The 16,798-nt window shown below is 33.1% G+C and overlaps 1 protein-coding gene across 1 annotated transcript; it reads right to left on the reverse strand.

Moving 5' to 3' along the window:
• Positions 1 to 1,147: 1,147 nt before the first annotated feature.
• LOC105322159 (kelch domain-containing protein 3) lies at positions 1,148 to 16,696 on the reverse strand. The gene is made up of 11 exons (XM_066087777.1): positions 16,577 to 16,696; positions 16,087 to 16,243; positions 12,470 to 12,631; positions 11,988 to 12,103; positions 11,781 to 11,852; positions 10,714 to 10,927; positions 10,223 to 10,309; positions 9,931 to 10,039; positions 9,443 to 9,519; positions 4,505 to 4,583; positions 1,148 to 1,753 (listed from the first exon to the last, which is right to left on the reverse strand). The coding sequence occupies exons 2-11, from the start codon at positions 16,238 to 16,240 to the stop codon at positions 1,690 to 1,692; spliced, it is 1,134 nt and encodes a 377-aa protein (XP_065943849.1). The 5' UTR covers positions 16,241 to 16,243; positions 16,577 to 16,696; the 3' UTR covers positions 1,148 to 1,689.
• Between the last annotated feature and the right edge of the window lie 102 nt (positions 16,697 to 16,798).

Consider the following 16,798-nt stretch of genomic DNA (forward strand, 5'->3'; position numbering starts at 1 on the left):
AATTCATTTTTGATATTTATATATCTCCTCCTGCTTGTATCATTATGTATTTTAGAGTGAAAAACGTTTTTTAGTGTTAGATATTCACAAAGATAATTTCTTTTCGATTTTAATATAGTAGCTATTTCATTGAGCGATTTAAAACCATTATCATTCACAAGGTCTTTCACATAATGAAAGCCGCTTTCGAACCAGTTCTGAAAATATAAAACTTTTCCCTTGTATTTAAAGTTTACGTTAAACCAAATATTCTGCCGTAATATTTCTTCCACAGTATCAATGCTTTTTGGAGTTTTGCATTCATTAAATGCAGTAAATACCTCTTTGTAGAATTGTGGAAGTCCTTTCAGACTATTAAAATTAGAAGTGTTTGACAGTGAGCTACGTTAACACATTAGAGTAAAGGGGATATCTTTAACTGGTTGACAATAATTAGTAAAAAAACGTTTTTGGTGAAAAACCACAAATTTGACCCATTATGGGTCTAGACTCCATTTTAATAAATCATCAATAAAAATAAAAGAAAACTTATTCTTTAAATAAAAGTGCTTTTAGGGTGGAGTCAAGACTCATTCATACCTGTATTTTGCAATTTAGAACTGTGAATGATCCAAAATTTTGGCATAAAACGCTATACAGCTTAATTTGGAAATATATACTTGTCGTGTTTTTAGAATGACAGCACAATATTGACTTCTATCGTGAAATTTATACTAAAAACAATACATACAAGCCAAAAATTTATATTCTAACTTAAATTGAAATTTTTTCGTCTTCATTGCCCAAAGTGGGGGACATACAACGCCTTGTACGTCCCTGTTCTTTGACCGGGATTCGAGCTTGCAAGTTTTCACTTACGCAGCAGCCTCTCGGCTAAATGACCAATTCACTGTATACACAAGGCCAAACCAGGAAAGGTGGAATGTACTCACTGTACAGGACGGATACCGACAAGCATGCAGACCAGAATTATATTCAAATACTTGATAATAAGTTCTATACTGACTCTTTAAAGCTCATTCATTTGTCATTTATTTCCCGTTTTTGTCAAAGAAAATATAGGGCAGTCATGCCGTGCTGCTTAAAAAGTCGTGTGTCTTTCGAGTTTAGTATCTTTCCTTAAAAGGATAAAATAAAAACCCGCTAGTGTTGTATTGAATGCTTTATTACTCAGCGCTATGAAATTAATGTGATGCACAACATCACTGCCAGTCAATATATAAATAGACACAGGTTATAATCAGAGACTTGATACAGTATTATACAAAATTCACAATCAGTGAGCCTCTGTTGACTCAAGATCCATTTGGTAAGAAATCGACCAAAAAAAAAGAAGAACATCTTTTAAAATCAATTCCTTCCATTTTCAGCCAGTGAAGAATTCTTCAGTCTCTTCCATGTAGATTTTCAAAATACCAATACCTTGCAAGTCTTTGGAGAATCATAGTTCTGTTCATCGCCATTAGCAAATCGCAGAAATCATACACTGCTGCCAGTAATTTAGATTGATGATAGATTATTCAATGTTACAAAGCTAGAAATCCTGAGCATGCAGGAGGACGTTCCTTCCCCCGGGCAATATGGGGGCTCCTTTGTAGCTGGAGTGGCTAGCAATGTTGAGTGTAAATTCCATGTCAATGAGAATCAGTAGGAAATAAAATCACATATAAATGCACACTCTGCGACAGATCAGCCATTGCTGTTGAGGGGCCTGGTAATGGAGTTGTTAGTTGACATCACTGCCAATTCCCACCTGTAAACAAGCAAAATGTTCTTTGAATACATAAAATCATTCATTTTAAGGTTTTGTTTTGGATTTATTAAACTGATGCCACAGTTTTTGTCATTGACACTTTTTGTTTTTTTTGTATGCTGAATTTGAAACAACACCATAAAACCTAGTCCAAAAAATACCACAGCGCAGAAAAAACTCTTAATTATTATACAGTAGATTCTATGAAAGACAAAAAACTTTAATGTCATCCACCTGTGCATGATATGAAATATCGGTCAAAAAATAAAAACCGGCGGTCTTAACGTTAAACATTCATAATTTACGACTTGACATCAAAATAAACCAAATTTTTTATGCTTCTCCTGTTGAGAGTAGCTGTGTGTGTGTGTGTGTGTGTGTGTGTGTGTGTGTGTGTGTGTGTGTGTGTGTATATATATATATATATATATATATATATATATATATATATATATATATATATATATATATATATATATATATATATATATATATATATATATATATATATATATATATATATATATATATATATATATATATATATAAAATAACATGAGAAATATTTCACTTTGTGGATTTCATTATTCCTAATCTTCATATCATTTTCACAGACCCTAAAAAACATGTACTTCCGAACTCAATGACTACGCGCTATCTTCAAACAGTTTATACCAGCTACTAAATAACATGCACTAAACCCTGGGTTCTCCATCATACTGATTATATTACAATAACAATAGTCCTAATGACAGACAAACTCGAATGTTGAAATGTACAATGCCCCTTGACCAGATATACAGTACATGTACCTAAAGCCTCAGTCATAACTGGCCGTACGTGTTTGGTGATTGTGCGTGTGCTACGAGTTTTGTCAGTCGTAGCTCCCGTGGCTGATCATAGCGTTAAAAATCGTTTTGAAGTGCTTGAGAGTACAACGTAGAACCATTTTAACAAGAGCTTGGACTTTGGATAGTTGTGTCAAACAGCAATGTGACGTAGGCCTGTCTATTTCATTGCTGGACACTCAGTTATGGCTCTTTGAAATCAACAAGATTTGTCTGGCTTTTGAGCCAAGACTACGCAATCGGTGCATATTTAGCTTGAAATCGCGTCATTTTGAACTTGTTTTGACGCAAGAAATAGATAGCTACATCCAACCGAAAGTCCAAGGTCTTGTTAAAATGGTTCTAAGACAAACGGGCGTTTGACGTGCCAGTCGTAGGTGTCGCATACAATTTTGTTTGGACAGGGGCTGCCACTCGCAACGTGCGATGCCCGCAGGAACCGTACTTCCGGTTTACAATTACCGTGCTCCAGACGTACGTTTGCCTTGCGAACGGCAAGAAGAACTTTCGCATCGTAGGTTACCTGCAAGTCAATCGTACCGACGTCTTTCTGTGCCCCACGACAGATGCACGGACAATTATTAGTTTTCACATTAAATAAAGAACATTTTTTTTTTACTTTGGACATGTACTGAAATATACCAACTGTACGCAAGTAAATATTGAATCGTCAAAAGTACTTTAGAAATAGAAGACTTTTATTCTGTAATTGCTGCTTTGGCCCGGTGAATACACTAGCCAAGCTGGACGACACAAATGAAGAATGGTTTTAAAACATAATTCTTTTTAAAATCTAATACCACAAAATATTGAAAACTTCTATGAAATCTAGGAGAAAAACTGCGCAAAAATCTAATTTCATCGAATTAATTATCAACTGATAATTTTCCTCACCAATGTTATATCTTTAAATAATTTACAAGTTGGTTAACCCGTTGTTAAAATATACAATTTTTTCGTAAAATCTTTGACTAGACTTTTAATTGAAAGTAAAAAGCTATATCAAATTACTTTGCTTTTACAAATGTTATTATCAAAAGAGTGACACCATTTACACTTCATTCATTTTAAAATCAAAGTATTCAAATTCTTTCCTGGTATTCTGATTTCAATACAATTGTGAGAACAATTTTATAAAGGTTTAATGGTTATATGAGATGATAATCAATATTTTCAAAATAGAGAAAGTACTCCATAACAAAAAATAATCACACTCAGGAAAACTTTCTCCATTAGGATGTGTTGGAGTATTTTGTGTATGGTTTTGGTTAAAAATATCGTTCTGCGCGTAAATATCATTTTTCTTCTCCTTACTCCAAAACTATACATGACTCTATCTTAGCATGCTGCAGGTCGAAGTGATTTGTAAATATAATGCCTTTCTTCTACAATATATTTCAATATCCAGTTCCTTTCTTGTCCTGTTTATATTCTTTGCCTTCCATCTTTTTGTCAAAAAAATGTAATTGTTTGTTTTTCTTTGGTTTTAAGAAAGGGGTTTATAGATTCTTTCATTTGATAATTTGATGGATGGTAAAACTGTCGATTCTATTATCCTTATGGTGACTTTTTTCAGTCATTTTTCATATGAAAAAAATCTTGTTTATTTTTGTTTTTTACACACCATTTTAGTAACTTCAATGTGTGACTTTAAGTTTGAATTTTTGGGAGGTGGGTCCAGAACTCCTCCTAGGACCCCCCCCCCCCCCCCCCCCCACCCCCATTCTAGATCAGCATGTGACAGTGACTCACAAAAAGTTTGCCAGAATTTCCTCAAATGTGCTGTGATGCTTTCACCAGATAAATGGTTCCAGACTACTGTTTCACTTACTTGTGTTCAGTAGAGACATGGTACATAGAGGTCGTTGTTTCACTGACACTATCCAATAAGAACTGAACTCACCTGATTGTTTTAGGCAGACTGCTGACATCTATTTTGTTTTCTAATATACAAAGTTTACATAGTGTTGTCAGTGAAGGGGCTGAAAAACAAAAAACAAACCTGTCAATAATTGATACACAAACAAATTCAAATATTCCTTTATTAATAAGAATAAGATCTGTCATTATACAGTTAAACTCAGTCCAAAAAAAAACTAATCAATATAGAATAACCAAAAACCAAGTCCTCTCAATTGACCACTAGATGTACTGGAGTGAACTTACACATTGGAAATCAATATGCCTTAAACTTTCCAAATGACTTTGGGTCAAAGTTGTATTACTTATTTCAGGTCAAAGGTAATCTTTTTGTAAAGTATTAGCTTCCAGTCATTGGTTGGTAAAACTGGACTTGAGTCAAAACCAAGTAGATAAACATGTTATATGGGAAAGCAGATCTCTAAATAATCTATGCATCAATAAAACTCTACTCTAGCAGCAAAACCCAGATCTCTTGGTTATGAACTATAGCTTTAGTAGATGTAATTCTCTTTATTAGAAATGCATACTTTGTTATTTTTTTTTCTAATAGCCCAGAAGAGGAGGGGAAGATTTTTAAAGATTACAGTTTTTACTCAAACTCTGAGTTCTCTGAGTTGGGATGTGGTTATCAAATAACTTTAGAGAAGTGAAATATGAATTAATTGAATTAAAAGTTTATGAAAAACAAACAGGACTCAAATGACCTAAAAATGACACAGAGTTCCTGAACACGTTTGTTTAAGTTAATTAAATATAGAACAAAAATTCATCACATATGACTCCAAATATTGATTTTTTAAAATATCAGATACACTTTGAATTGGAAAGTAATCCTGAACTTTCTTTTTTAAAATAAAAAAACAAGCCACTGAAAGTAGCTCTCTAAATAGCATACGATGCTGTGATCATTTTGAACAATTCAGGTGAAAAAAAAAAACGAAAACTTTTTTGCAGGCATGAAGTAAAAATTCAAAACATGGGATTTTCATTTATAGTGTAATGAAAAAAATATTCATAAGTTAACTCTAATTTGGAAGTAAGCTAGTGTGTATTTCTTTTCTAATACCAGCAATTAATTTGGTTTTTACTTAAAATGAAGGAAAACTATTTTCTCATCTTAAAATCTGAGTTCCCTATTGTATAGATTCCTAATCAAACCAAGGCAAATAAAATCTGCAGAAAATTGTGAGATCATAAAGTCATTTGGGGTATTCAAAATCACGTTTTACAACTTGGCTGCAAAATATATAAAACACACACTTGTAATTGTTTGTTTGGTATCAATAGAAAGGAGATTATGTCAGAAAACAGATCTTTGTCCATTATATTTCTATCTTTTAATAGCAACATTGACAGGAGTTCTTATGACACGACCATTTGTGTATTGCGGATCACTTCCGGGGGATTTTGAATTAGTAGCTAAACTGACACAAAACAGTCACACACAAAAAAAAATACTGAAAGAATGATTCCTTGTTCCTTAATTAAATTGGTAAGTTCATCTTACTTCCCTACAGTTTAAAAATAGCAAAAATATCATAATTTGAGTCAATTAATGCTTTTGACTACTTTAAATCAAATAACACCCCTAAGCATTGCATGTACATGCTATCTTGAGGATCCTAGACACCCAGTGACTTCTACTTTTTTTATGACAGTATGTCACAACATGGCGATTTGAACTCATTGTGAAAAAGGTTATATTGTCACATTTTATTATCTCTGTGGCACAATGGGTGTCGCTTTGGTCTATCAACCCACAGTTTCGAGTTCGAATACTGCAGGGACTTTCTTTTTCATGAACAGCGTTAAAATTTAAAAAGTTGATTTTTTCCCCCAGAATTGAAAATGTTTTGGTCATTTTCAAGTCAAACACATGCAAAATATCAATATCTTTCAGTAATTTAGAAGAATTGGCTTGTATGTAGAACTTTTCCGAGGTGTGTGGAGGACCCTTAACAATGAGTAAACGTGAAGAGACCAAAATTAATCCGTCACCATATTAAAAGTCATCTTTTATAGCCTTTACATTGGAACTGTCATTGCTTTGCATAAACAAAAACAAAAAAGAAAAATATTCACTATACACAAGTGGTAAGCCCTGATTTATTCGTGTGCGGTCAAAGTGTACATGCACATGATTCAATATACCCAAAACTGTTGAAAATGCATTAATTAAGTGTACATTTGATAGGTTTTGTGATAAACCTTTAAAGTTCTTGAAAGCTTATAAAATTGCTGATTTATCAAAATACAGTTTGCCAATTTTCTGGGATTATTAAAGCTACAGCAAAAATTATTAAAATTAAAAATTTCCTCTATTGAGGTCAGTGAGTACATTAAATAAATCACAAATCAATTTAGTAATGTACCATATATTTCTCTTTAAATTTTGCATATGGATACCTTAAATACTGCTGATGAAGACTGTAGGTTAGATTCATTTGTTGATGTTTTGTACATTGCATATTATAGTGACACTTCAAGCTTCCAAAAACACAAAACATAAGGTGATTTCAAAAACCCCAAATGACTGGATGCAATAATGTGTAATTATATTAAAAGTTTAGGAATCAAGACTTTATATTCTCGCAATCTAATACAAAACGAATAAATTTTAAAGTATTCACATAAAATAAGGAATCTAAAGTACTAGTATTACAATGCAATCCCTTGCAACTTAAATCTTCCAGGGTTTGCTGTAAGCAAGATGTATTTTGAAAAATTATACATGTACAACTAAATTGTAAATACCGGTATATACTTTCATCCTTCCTTCTCCAGGTTTTAGATTCATTGTTGGTTTTTATCATTTCAAAGATCTTCTCTCAATAAAGATTTCAATTTTGGTTTGTTTTTGCAATTTTGTATACTAAAGTACATGCATTTGTTTTTTAAAGTGTTGCATCAAGAGATTTAAATACCCCGGTACTGTAAATTCCTTATATTACGCGAGTACTTAATTCAGCGATCCTGCTGGTTTGTATTAAATCGCGAGGATATAAAATCGCGAACGTTGAACTTGTCTCCTTATTTCTTATAGTTTTCAACTCTCAGAAAATAATTGTGAGATTTTGAAATCCGCGAAGGATGCTTCTCGCGATTTTACACGGATATTAATTCCTCGCGTTTTATTAGGAATTTACAGTATTGATGTACATTAGATGTGTACCAGTTGATAGTTGGTAATAATGGTCATTACTGGTTCATGGTAGCTACTAAGAAAAAGAAATGAAAATTTGTTAAGGAATACTATATACCCTAGTATACAGTGATCACATCTATAGAGTTTTTTGTATTAACCTCCATATTGTTTTGTTGTTTAAAAATAAGTTCAAATGTGGTCCACTCAAACCTGTTTTTATTTTCTATATCTGATGAAATTTTATACATTTTTAAGCAGACAAAGGCCATACTTGTCAGTATCAGTTTAAAACACTATACACAGCTATCGCTTGTTTTTGTTGCCATCTGTCCATATGTTCCCATCTCCTTTAACAAAAAACAGATGTTCTGACTATAAGAAGCTTGAAATGAATATATTTTTGATTTAAGGTGGTATGGGACATATGTCGATATTAATGTGGATTAAAGTACATTGTCATTCAAATACTTTCATCTACAAATTTATTATCCCCATCAACCTTAAAAATGTACGGTATGTGATTGAAGAGGGTACAAATATATTACCAATAACATTTAAACAGAATCAGATGTAAATCTACCAATGGGAAAAATTGTTCCTAGTGACATTGTTCAATGATCATTGAATGAAGTTTGGTACTGTTTATATGAGGTCCAATAAAAAAATATGAAGACTTTTGCCATAGCTGTTTTTCTTAACGTCATTTTGTTACTTAATTTGGTAGACATAATTTAGCAATAGTTAAATAATTTTAAATCAAAAAATGAAATATATTCCTTTATTTCTAAGAATACGAGTATTTAAAATTCAATACTGCAAAAATGAGGTTATGACGCACGATCAAAATTTGTGTTATGTCAATATTATACAAATATTGACTGGGGTTGAGGGCAACATTGATTATATTAGCCCCCGAGGGACGAAATATTGCCCGACGCGAAGCGGAGGGCAATATTTTCGTCCCAAGGGGGCTAATATAATCAATGTTGCCCGAAAACACAGTCAGTATTTGTTTTGTTATATGAAGAAACAAATCAAAATTTAAGAAAGTAATTGAAAACAGATCGCCGTAATTTTCTCAGCTCAACAAAGAATTCACGAATTCAATTTTGTGCAAAGTTCATTTTCAAAATATCCTCCGCATCAAACGGTGACTAGTGATATTCCGCCGACTGTAAGAATTAACATACAGATGTTCTACCTGATTTTCCTTCTCAGAAATTCGCATATATCCGTTATGATAGCAAACCGTTGCATTGCGCGTCCGTTGTTTACTTGCCTTGACTGACTCTCTATTATGACGTCACCTTGTATTGGAGGTGCGAAAGGTTATTTACGTCATCGTTTACAAATCAACAAATCAGAGGCGATTATTTGAAACAGAGGGAATGTTCATTAGATATTATTCCTAGCCGGTCAATATCAAAAAAATATTGACCGGTCAATATTTTTCGGACGAGCTAATATTACAATTAATGACTATTTGTCTATAAAGAGTTATATAGTGAGAATATTCTACTGAATATAACAATAAATTATATAACGTCGAAAGTACCGTAATATTTCAATAAATTGGGCTATAAAACCGAATGATATAAAATTAAGTATTGTCATGAAATTCTATATATGAAAAAATGACGTGATATATTGTTTCATGGAGTAGAAACCATATCCACCTCCCAACATTCACTTTATTTCTGCAGTCAATAATCTATGAATAGACCTCATGGGAGGGCTATATTTGAACAATTATAACTACATGTATTGACTTACAGAAGTCCAGGATGTGGAGATCAGAATGGTCTATAAGATCACTCTCAGTGGGTTCCGAGCTCTCTGCACTGTTAGGACTACAAAGACAAAACCCATAAACAATATCAGCATCCTATGGGGAAAACATCACTTCCGTACACTTTATTGTGATGAAGGACATTCATGCTGTAGGAAAGGTTTCATTCCTTTTGCAATTATAGTGTTGTGCTGTTTTTTTATGATGTCGACCAGTATTTTTCATCAGCACAGGAATATGTACATGTACATTATAGCCCTAATTACTTCACATGTATGCCCCTCATGTTTAATATTCATCCCAATTTTTTCTTCATTTATTTTTTTGTCTTAAAAACCCCCAAAACCTGATGACCCTTTAATATTTCAAATCTAGGTATGGCTCTGCTCTCTGAGGGCTTTATAACAATGATATTGATAAACATTAAACTACAAGGAAACTTTGATAAATGATTTCATAAAAGCAGGATTACCTTGTCCCCCCAAATAAATAAACTTTGTCCCCTATCACACAACAACATTGTCTTCTTCTTGCTGTGGGTCCTTGACCTTTAACCTTGATCATAGACCACTGCATCCTCACTGCAAATATCAATATCAGGTACAGAATGCACACAAACAAAATTCATTCCTTGTGACAATGTTTACGAATTAATTTTCAAGGTCTCAATAAAAAATAAATAATAGAAAATAGAAGATGGAAAGTAGGTATATGTGATTAATTTTGAAAGTCAAGGTGAATTGATACAACAGTTTTTCACTTACCTGGATCAAATCTGAAGATATCTCGAAAATGAAGATCATGAAGGCCATTATAACCTCCAAAAATATACACATTTCCTTTATAAACAACTGAAAAATAATACAAAAAGAAATTTAAATGAAGGAAGACCTACTGAATGAATTTTCACAAGAAAGTGTTGATCTATATTTGCAGGAATAGAACTTGTTCTTGTCAATCTTAGAATCTTGATAACAAGGGGCATAACCTTCTATAAGGCTTGATTTTAAGTTCATAATTCGTTTTTACATAAATTTATACAAAATTTTACATTTAATGCATGCAAAAACTGAAACAATTCTATTGTCAGTTTTATCTGTAAGTGTTTACAAAAAGTCAAGTTGCCAATACATAATGTAGTTTTACAACTGAATAATATCAATGATATCAATGAATCTATTGTGAAATTTAATTTACAAAAGCTTCAGTACAGCGCAATGAATAGGTCTAAACATAAAAGTCCTAGAAGACTTACATGCTGAATGGCTCCTTCTACCAATGGGCTGGATTCCATACGTCACAGGTTCCATCCAAGTGGATGTTGAGGTGTCAAACACCTGTATTTTATTGCAGTATATCTCGTGATTGGTAAAGATTTCTCCCCCATAATCACTGCGACCTCCAAACACGTACATCAGATTACCTAACCCTGTGGCCGAATGAAAGTCTCTCCATCGAGCTGGCGTACCCTGTCAGAATTAAATGTACAACAAATATTACACAGGAATATAATTACGGTACTATAAAATTCAAGTGATTGTGCTCTTGAATGGCAATAAATAAACTACTGGTAATAGGAATAATATCAAAGCAACTACAAACTATACTGCAACACTGGAGTTCTTATAAGCTGCAGAACTGCAACTCTACAGGGTCAACCAATTCATTGTGCTTAAATAGAGTGGCTTATAAATCTAGGACTTATTTATCTAATTCCTAAAACAGCATGTTGAATTTCTTGTATATTTTACTAACCCATTCCTGTTCCAACTCAGGAACTTTCTTAAACTCACAAACTCAAAGTAAAGGAAAGTTTGGGTTTTTTTTACAGGTGAAACTATGGAAATGAATTTTACACAACTCACTTTTTAAAGTTGGTGAGCCAACATGTTTAAAGAAATTCTAAGGTAAGTAGAGAAACAAACTCGGTAGACAATTGTTTACCGGCGATCAAAAATTAAATTAACATTTCCATAAACTGTTTTAAAAATTTGAAAATACTTATATCGTAAGTCCAAAATTAATACATGTTGTTGTGTGCAATACATAACAATTGTTTTGCATGCATGAACTGTAGCTCTATTGTCTGCCAGCCTATAGAGAAACAGATCTGCGGCTACATTCCTCATATACATTTACATGTACTGAAAAAATCCTTATCAGACCATTCTTCATGTCTATTTATTATACAAATATATTTACTGGTAGATTTTAACATGTACATGTTCGTCTTTATACATGTACATTTCAACTATATTTAAACACATCGATTTTCATCAAATTAATAAAACACTTCATATAATCATATCTAGTCACTTTTACCTTCACATTAATCGGTTCCCACATAAATGTACTCATATGCAAACAATGGACTTCATTGGAGAAACGATCAATCTGAAAAATAACATTTTATATACAATTACCTATATGAAACCATACATCTTTAGACCTGCATTGCTCCTAATGCAGAAAATCAAAATTAGTAAAATATCATTAGATGATATAACTGAGTTGAATTGTGTCCCTTACCTGCTCTTCATAGCCACCAAATATGTACATTTTTCCATCTATCACACAGGCTGAGTGCCCATCCCTGGCATTAGGAACCTTTCCATTGACCTTCGGTGTTGACCACTTTAGGGAAGCTAAATATTGAAAAGAGAAATACATTCAAGATGCTCTATTAATGCTTGTCTATTGTGACCCACATTCAATATATGCTCAAATTATGCTTTTCTACAATGATAAGACATTCAGATAGCTGACTGTTTATTAGATCAATCGTAATCATTTATTATAATTGGGTATAAATCATTGAAAAATTATTCTTTTTTTGACCAACATCTCTAAGACTAAAGATTTTCTCCACTGATCAATATTGCTTAAAGGTATTTGAACAAACTGAAACACGTCAAAGAAAACATACAAAATGCACAAGTAATAATAATTCATAATTTACTTTACTTTACCAAACATTTGGATTCAGTGAAATAATCTAAGGTTTCCCTTACCACTGTCAAAAGCATACAAAATGTTACAAGCTCCATCTTTGTCATTTCTGCCTCCCCAAATATATGCACTGTTGTGGTACCCTACACAAGTGTGGCCATAGCGCTGGTAGGGGACACATTCCTCTTCTTTGGCAGGGGGAATCAATGTCCATCTAAGTGATACTGCAGTAAGAAGTTATAAAATCATAAAATTGCATATAGTACCCATGGCAAGTTTATGTCTTGGTAGGTAATACAGTGTTATCTAATTGGAAGTCTGTCACCAACAAAATGTCAGTAAGTTGGCAGGGAAAGCATGTCCGTTTGCCCTAAAATGCATTCGCCCTTAGGTCCATTCGCCCTAAATTCCGTTTGCCAAAGGTCTGTTTGCCTTATTTCCATACAGAATTAATATATTTGTATTTTTTTTGTATTATAATCATTTTAAGATTATGAAGAGATATAAAATTATTTAAAACAGTACTATTAGAGCACCTTTACACAATAATAACAACCAAATGACTGTCACTGACCTGATAACGTGAATTATAATACATATATATTTATGGTACCGTACACAGTAGTTTGATACAGTTTCATGTTCCATCTACGTACATGTATATATGTCATTTAAAATGCTTATGCTTGGGTATATAAATTCTTCAGAGATAGTCTAAGAATAGGTGCTAATCCACTGCTGACCTTCTAACAGGGCCAATTAATGTCTCAATTTCTTTAATTGTTTAAAAACATCAAGCAAATTACCGGGTTATCATTAAACAAGAGGCCCAGGGGCCATATCGCTCACCTGAGCAACAATTGCCTTAACTCTAATCAAATTAGCATTACAGTATCAAAATCAAAATATCTTGACATCTAAGTATAAAGTACAGTAGATCTTGCTCAAAAGTTACATATTTTTTTGGTAAATATCCAGCCCATTTTGTTGTTGTACATGTAAGAAGATATTTCTCTATTCCTATATAAACAACCCCCCCCCCCACACACACACACACTTTATGGCCCTACTTTCCTGGGAATCATGGTTTGATCAAATTTTATTCTGCACAACTTGTGCTTTCACACAATTTACTGCTTTTTGGACTGAAAACTTTCCACTGGCAAGAATATTTTTAAAGATTTTCTCTATATATTCCTATGTAAATATTCATCCCCCATTGTGGCCCCGCACTACCCCCGGGGACCACGATTTAAGCAAACTTGAATCTACACAATCTGAGGATGGTTAGTTTTTGAGAAGAAGATTTTTAAAGATTTACTCTATATATTCCTATGTAAAACTTCAATCCCCCATTGTGGCCCCACCATACACCCGGGGGTCATGATTTTCACAACTTTGAATCTACACTACCTCATGATGCTTTCATACAAGTGTCAGCTTTCCTGGCTGATTAGTTTCTGAGAAGAATATTTTTAAAAATTTTCTCTATATATTCCCATGTAAAACTTGATACCTCCATTGTGGCCCCACCCCACCCCCAGGGACCATGATTTGAACAAACTTAAATCTACACCAACTGAGGATCCCTCCACTCAAATTTGAGCTTTTCTGGCCTAATAGTTTTTAAGAAGAAGATTTTTAAAGATTTTCCTGATATATACCTATTAAAAAATTCATCCCCCACATTGTGGCCCCGCCCTACCCCTGGGGACCATGGTTTGAACAAACTTGAATCTACACTACCTGAGCATGCCTCCACACAAGTTAAGCTTTTCTGGACAAAAAGTTTTTGAGAAGAAGATTTTTTATATTTTCTCTATATATTCCGATGTAAAAATCCATACCCGATTGTGGCCCCACCCTACCTCCGGGGACCATGATTTGAACAAACTTAAATCTACACTAACTAAGGATGCCTCCATTCAAATTTGAGCTTTTCTGGCCTAAAAGTTTTAAAAAAAAATAAGATTTAAATTTTGAAAAATGCCAACAAATTTTCAATGATTCTGAATTATCTCCCCTTTAAAGAGGGTGTGGCCCTTCATTTGAAGATACTTGAATCCCATTCACCAAGTGAAGCTTTGTGCAAAGTTTGGTTGAAATCTGCCCAGTGGTTCTGGAGAAGAAGATGAAAATGTGAAAAGTTTACAACAATATACAACGACAACAACCACAGACAATGGACAAATTTTGATCAGAAAAGCTCAAGTGAGCTAAAAACAGCAAGACAATTACCGGTATCTATAATTTACGGCATTAAAATCTAACAATTAGACAAATGACGTCTTTTTGAAGGAATAAAATCATACAATGTACGAAATAGTTACTTGAAGTAAAGCAATTTGATATAAAGCGAACAAGGTTTAGGGCGAACGATAATTAGAGCGAACGATAATTAAAGCAAACGGACACTGGGCAAAGAGACTCAGGTGAACAGGTAGATAGGGAAACGAACCTGATACCATTGGCATATATGAAGAAAATGAGTTCATTGGCCTCCTACTTATTTGCTGCAATAATGATCAAATAATAATTCTGTTTTAAGGTCAAGATCAATTAATTAAATGAAAGGTGCCTACAGGTTCATAAAATTTAAGATATAAATTCTTTAAGTGATGCTTCATAACAATAGCTTTGTTCGATAGGGTGTACCTGGGGTAAAATTTATGGTAAACACAAGGAAAAATCATGTTTCAAACTGTCATTTTCAATGAAATATGAAGGAATTGAAGGACAAATTTCGGAGTTTTGTCCATTTTTGACTAATAAAATATATCTAAGATGCCTACAGTCTCCCGCAAAACGGAATTAAACAAGCACTTGACCTCCTCTTTAAAATGATGTCAAATTGAATATAGGTATCGGGATTACTTTTCTCATGATTTAACATAGAATGTCATGATATTGTTTCATTTTCTACAAAATTCCTTTAAGCCATAAAGTAAGGAAAAAATATTCTTCAAATCAATCATGACGTCATAATGGTTCTATCACCAAAAAGACACTCTGGAATCATTTACTAAATCTTGACCTTAATGTATCTATTTAAGCATACAATTATATACTATACTCTGTCCCGAGTTTTTGCTTCCACCACTTTTTGCTTGATATTTCAATAACTACGTTCATCCACTAATATAAAAAATGTCCAGATTATCTGTTTTGAAACGCCCCCTCTACCACCTCAGGTTTCAATACACATCCCGAAATAGAAAGTCTACGGAGATTTTGCATTGCAACAGCCATTAATAAGCCCGGATGATAACGTTAAAAAATTGCGCGATGTATTCAGAGTGTATTCCGAATGGAGAGAAGATGTAAATATTCCCCATTATAAATCTCCATAAGGAATCTGTTTTCTGAGTGGAAAGGGATAATTGTTCAATGAAGATATCTTGGATATATTCCCTTTTAACGATTTCAACTGTATTTCTTTCACAGGTATGTGTAATTTTATTAAAAATCATCAAAAAGCGATGGAGGCAATAACTTGGGACAGACTTTAGTATATAATTATATATACTTCAGTATTACAAGGGGTATAACCGTATTGGTTGTCATTGTCTCTTTGTGTTTCAATACCAGCAAGATTCATATCTAGTATGTAATTTTATCATCAATTTCAAGTTAATCTATATGTTCCACATTATGCTTTGAAAAGGGACAAAATAATTACTTGTATCGAGGACGTGGATATCCATGGGTCTTGTTGTTTCATAATCTTCACCCGTACAGTACCCTCCGAAACTGTAAATCTTGTCACCAATAGCAACAGCAGCATGATTGACACGGCGGGGTCCACCCTCCAGGTGAACAGTCCATCGCTGCATTGTCTGGTTCATAACAAAATGAAGCTTAAACTACTATTCAATATCGACGTCTTTAAATCAAACAAGGTACTTTAGCAAGTCATTTTTACGTACTGTCAATACTGTCAAATAAACTTCAATATTATCAGTTTTTGACAAAAGAATGGACTTTCATTGATATTGTTGTACAACAGTACACAGACAACAAAGATTTTTAAGTATGACACATCTGTAATTTGCTGAGGAAATTCGGAGGAGGATTAAATATTTTTACCTGCAAAATGATAGTATGCGATTACAATCCTTTCCAAATCATAAATCAATAAATTATATAAAATATATGTATTAAGTTCTTACCACAATTTCGATGTTTGATCATAAATTAAGTTTTTTGTCAGTGCAATTATAATGTTTATGATTTACGTCAAGTAAAATTCGATCCGAAAACAAAAATAATATCCGGAAAGTGAAAGTCTACTATTTTCACCACAGTGTTCGAACGGAGTCTTATTTGTAATGAGCTTCATGCTAGTCCTTTTTCTGACTTTCATTTCTTTAAAATATATGTTTTATATATAT

Source organism: Magallana gigas, chromosome 6 (genome assembly GCF_963853765.1).
Source record: "Magallana gigas chromosome 6, xbMagGiga1.1, whole genome shotgun sequence".
In the NCBI taxonomy this organism is placed as follows: domain Eukaryota; kingdom Metazoa; phylum Mollusca; class Bivalvia; order Ostreida; family Ostreidae; genus Magallana; species Magallana gigas.

What these genes read in the sequence shown, in the direction of transcription:
- LOC105322159 (XM_066087777.1), bottom strand. Translation starts at nt 16,240, where the DNA reads ATGCAGCGATGGACTGTTCACCTGGAGGGTGGACCCCGCCGTGTCAAT. An exon ending in TTGGTGGCTATGAAGAGCAG is followed by an intron (nt 11,853 to 11,987) that starts GTAAGGGACACA and finishes GTTATTTTTCAG; the next exon opens with ATTGATCGTTTCTCCAATGA. An exon ending in TATCTTCAGATTTGATCCAG is followed by an intron (nt 10,040 to 10,222) that starts GTAAGTGAAAAA and finishes TGATATTTGCAG; the next exon opens with TGAGGATGCAGTGGTCTATG.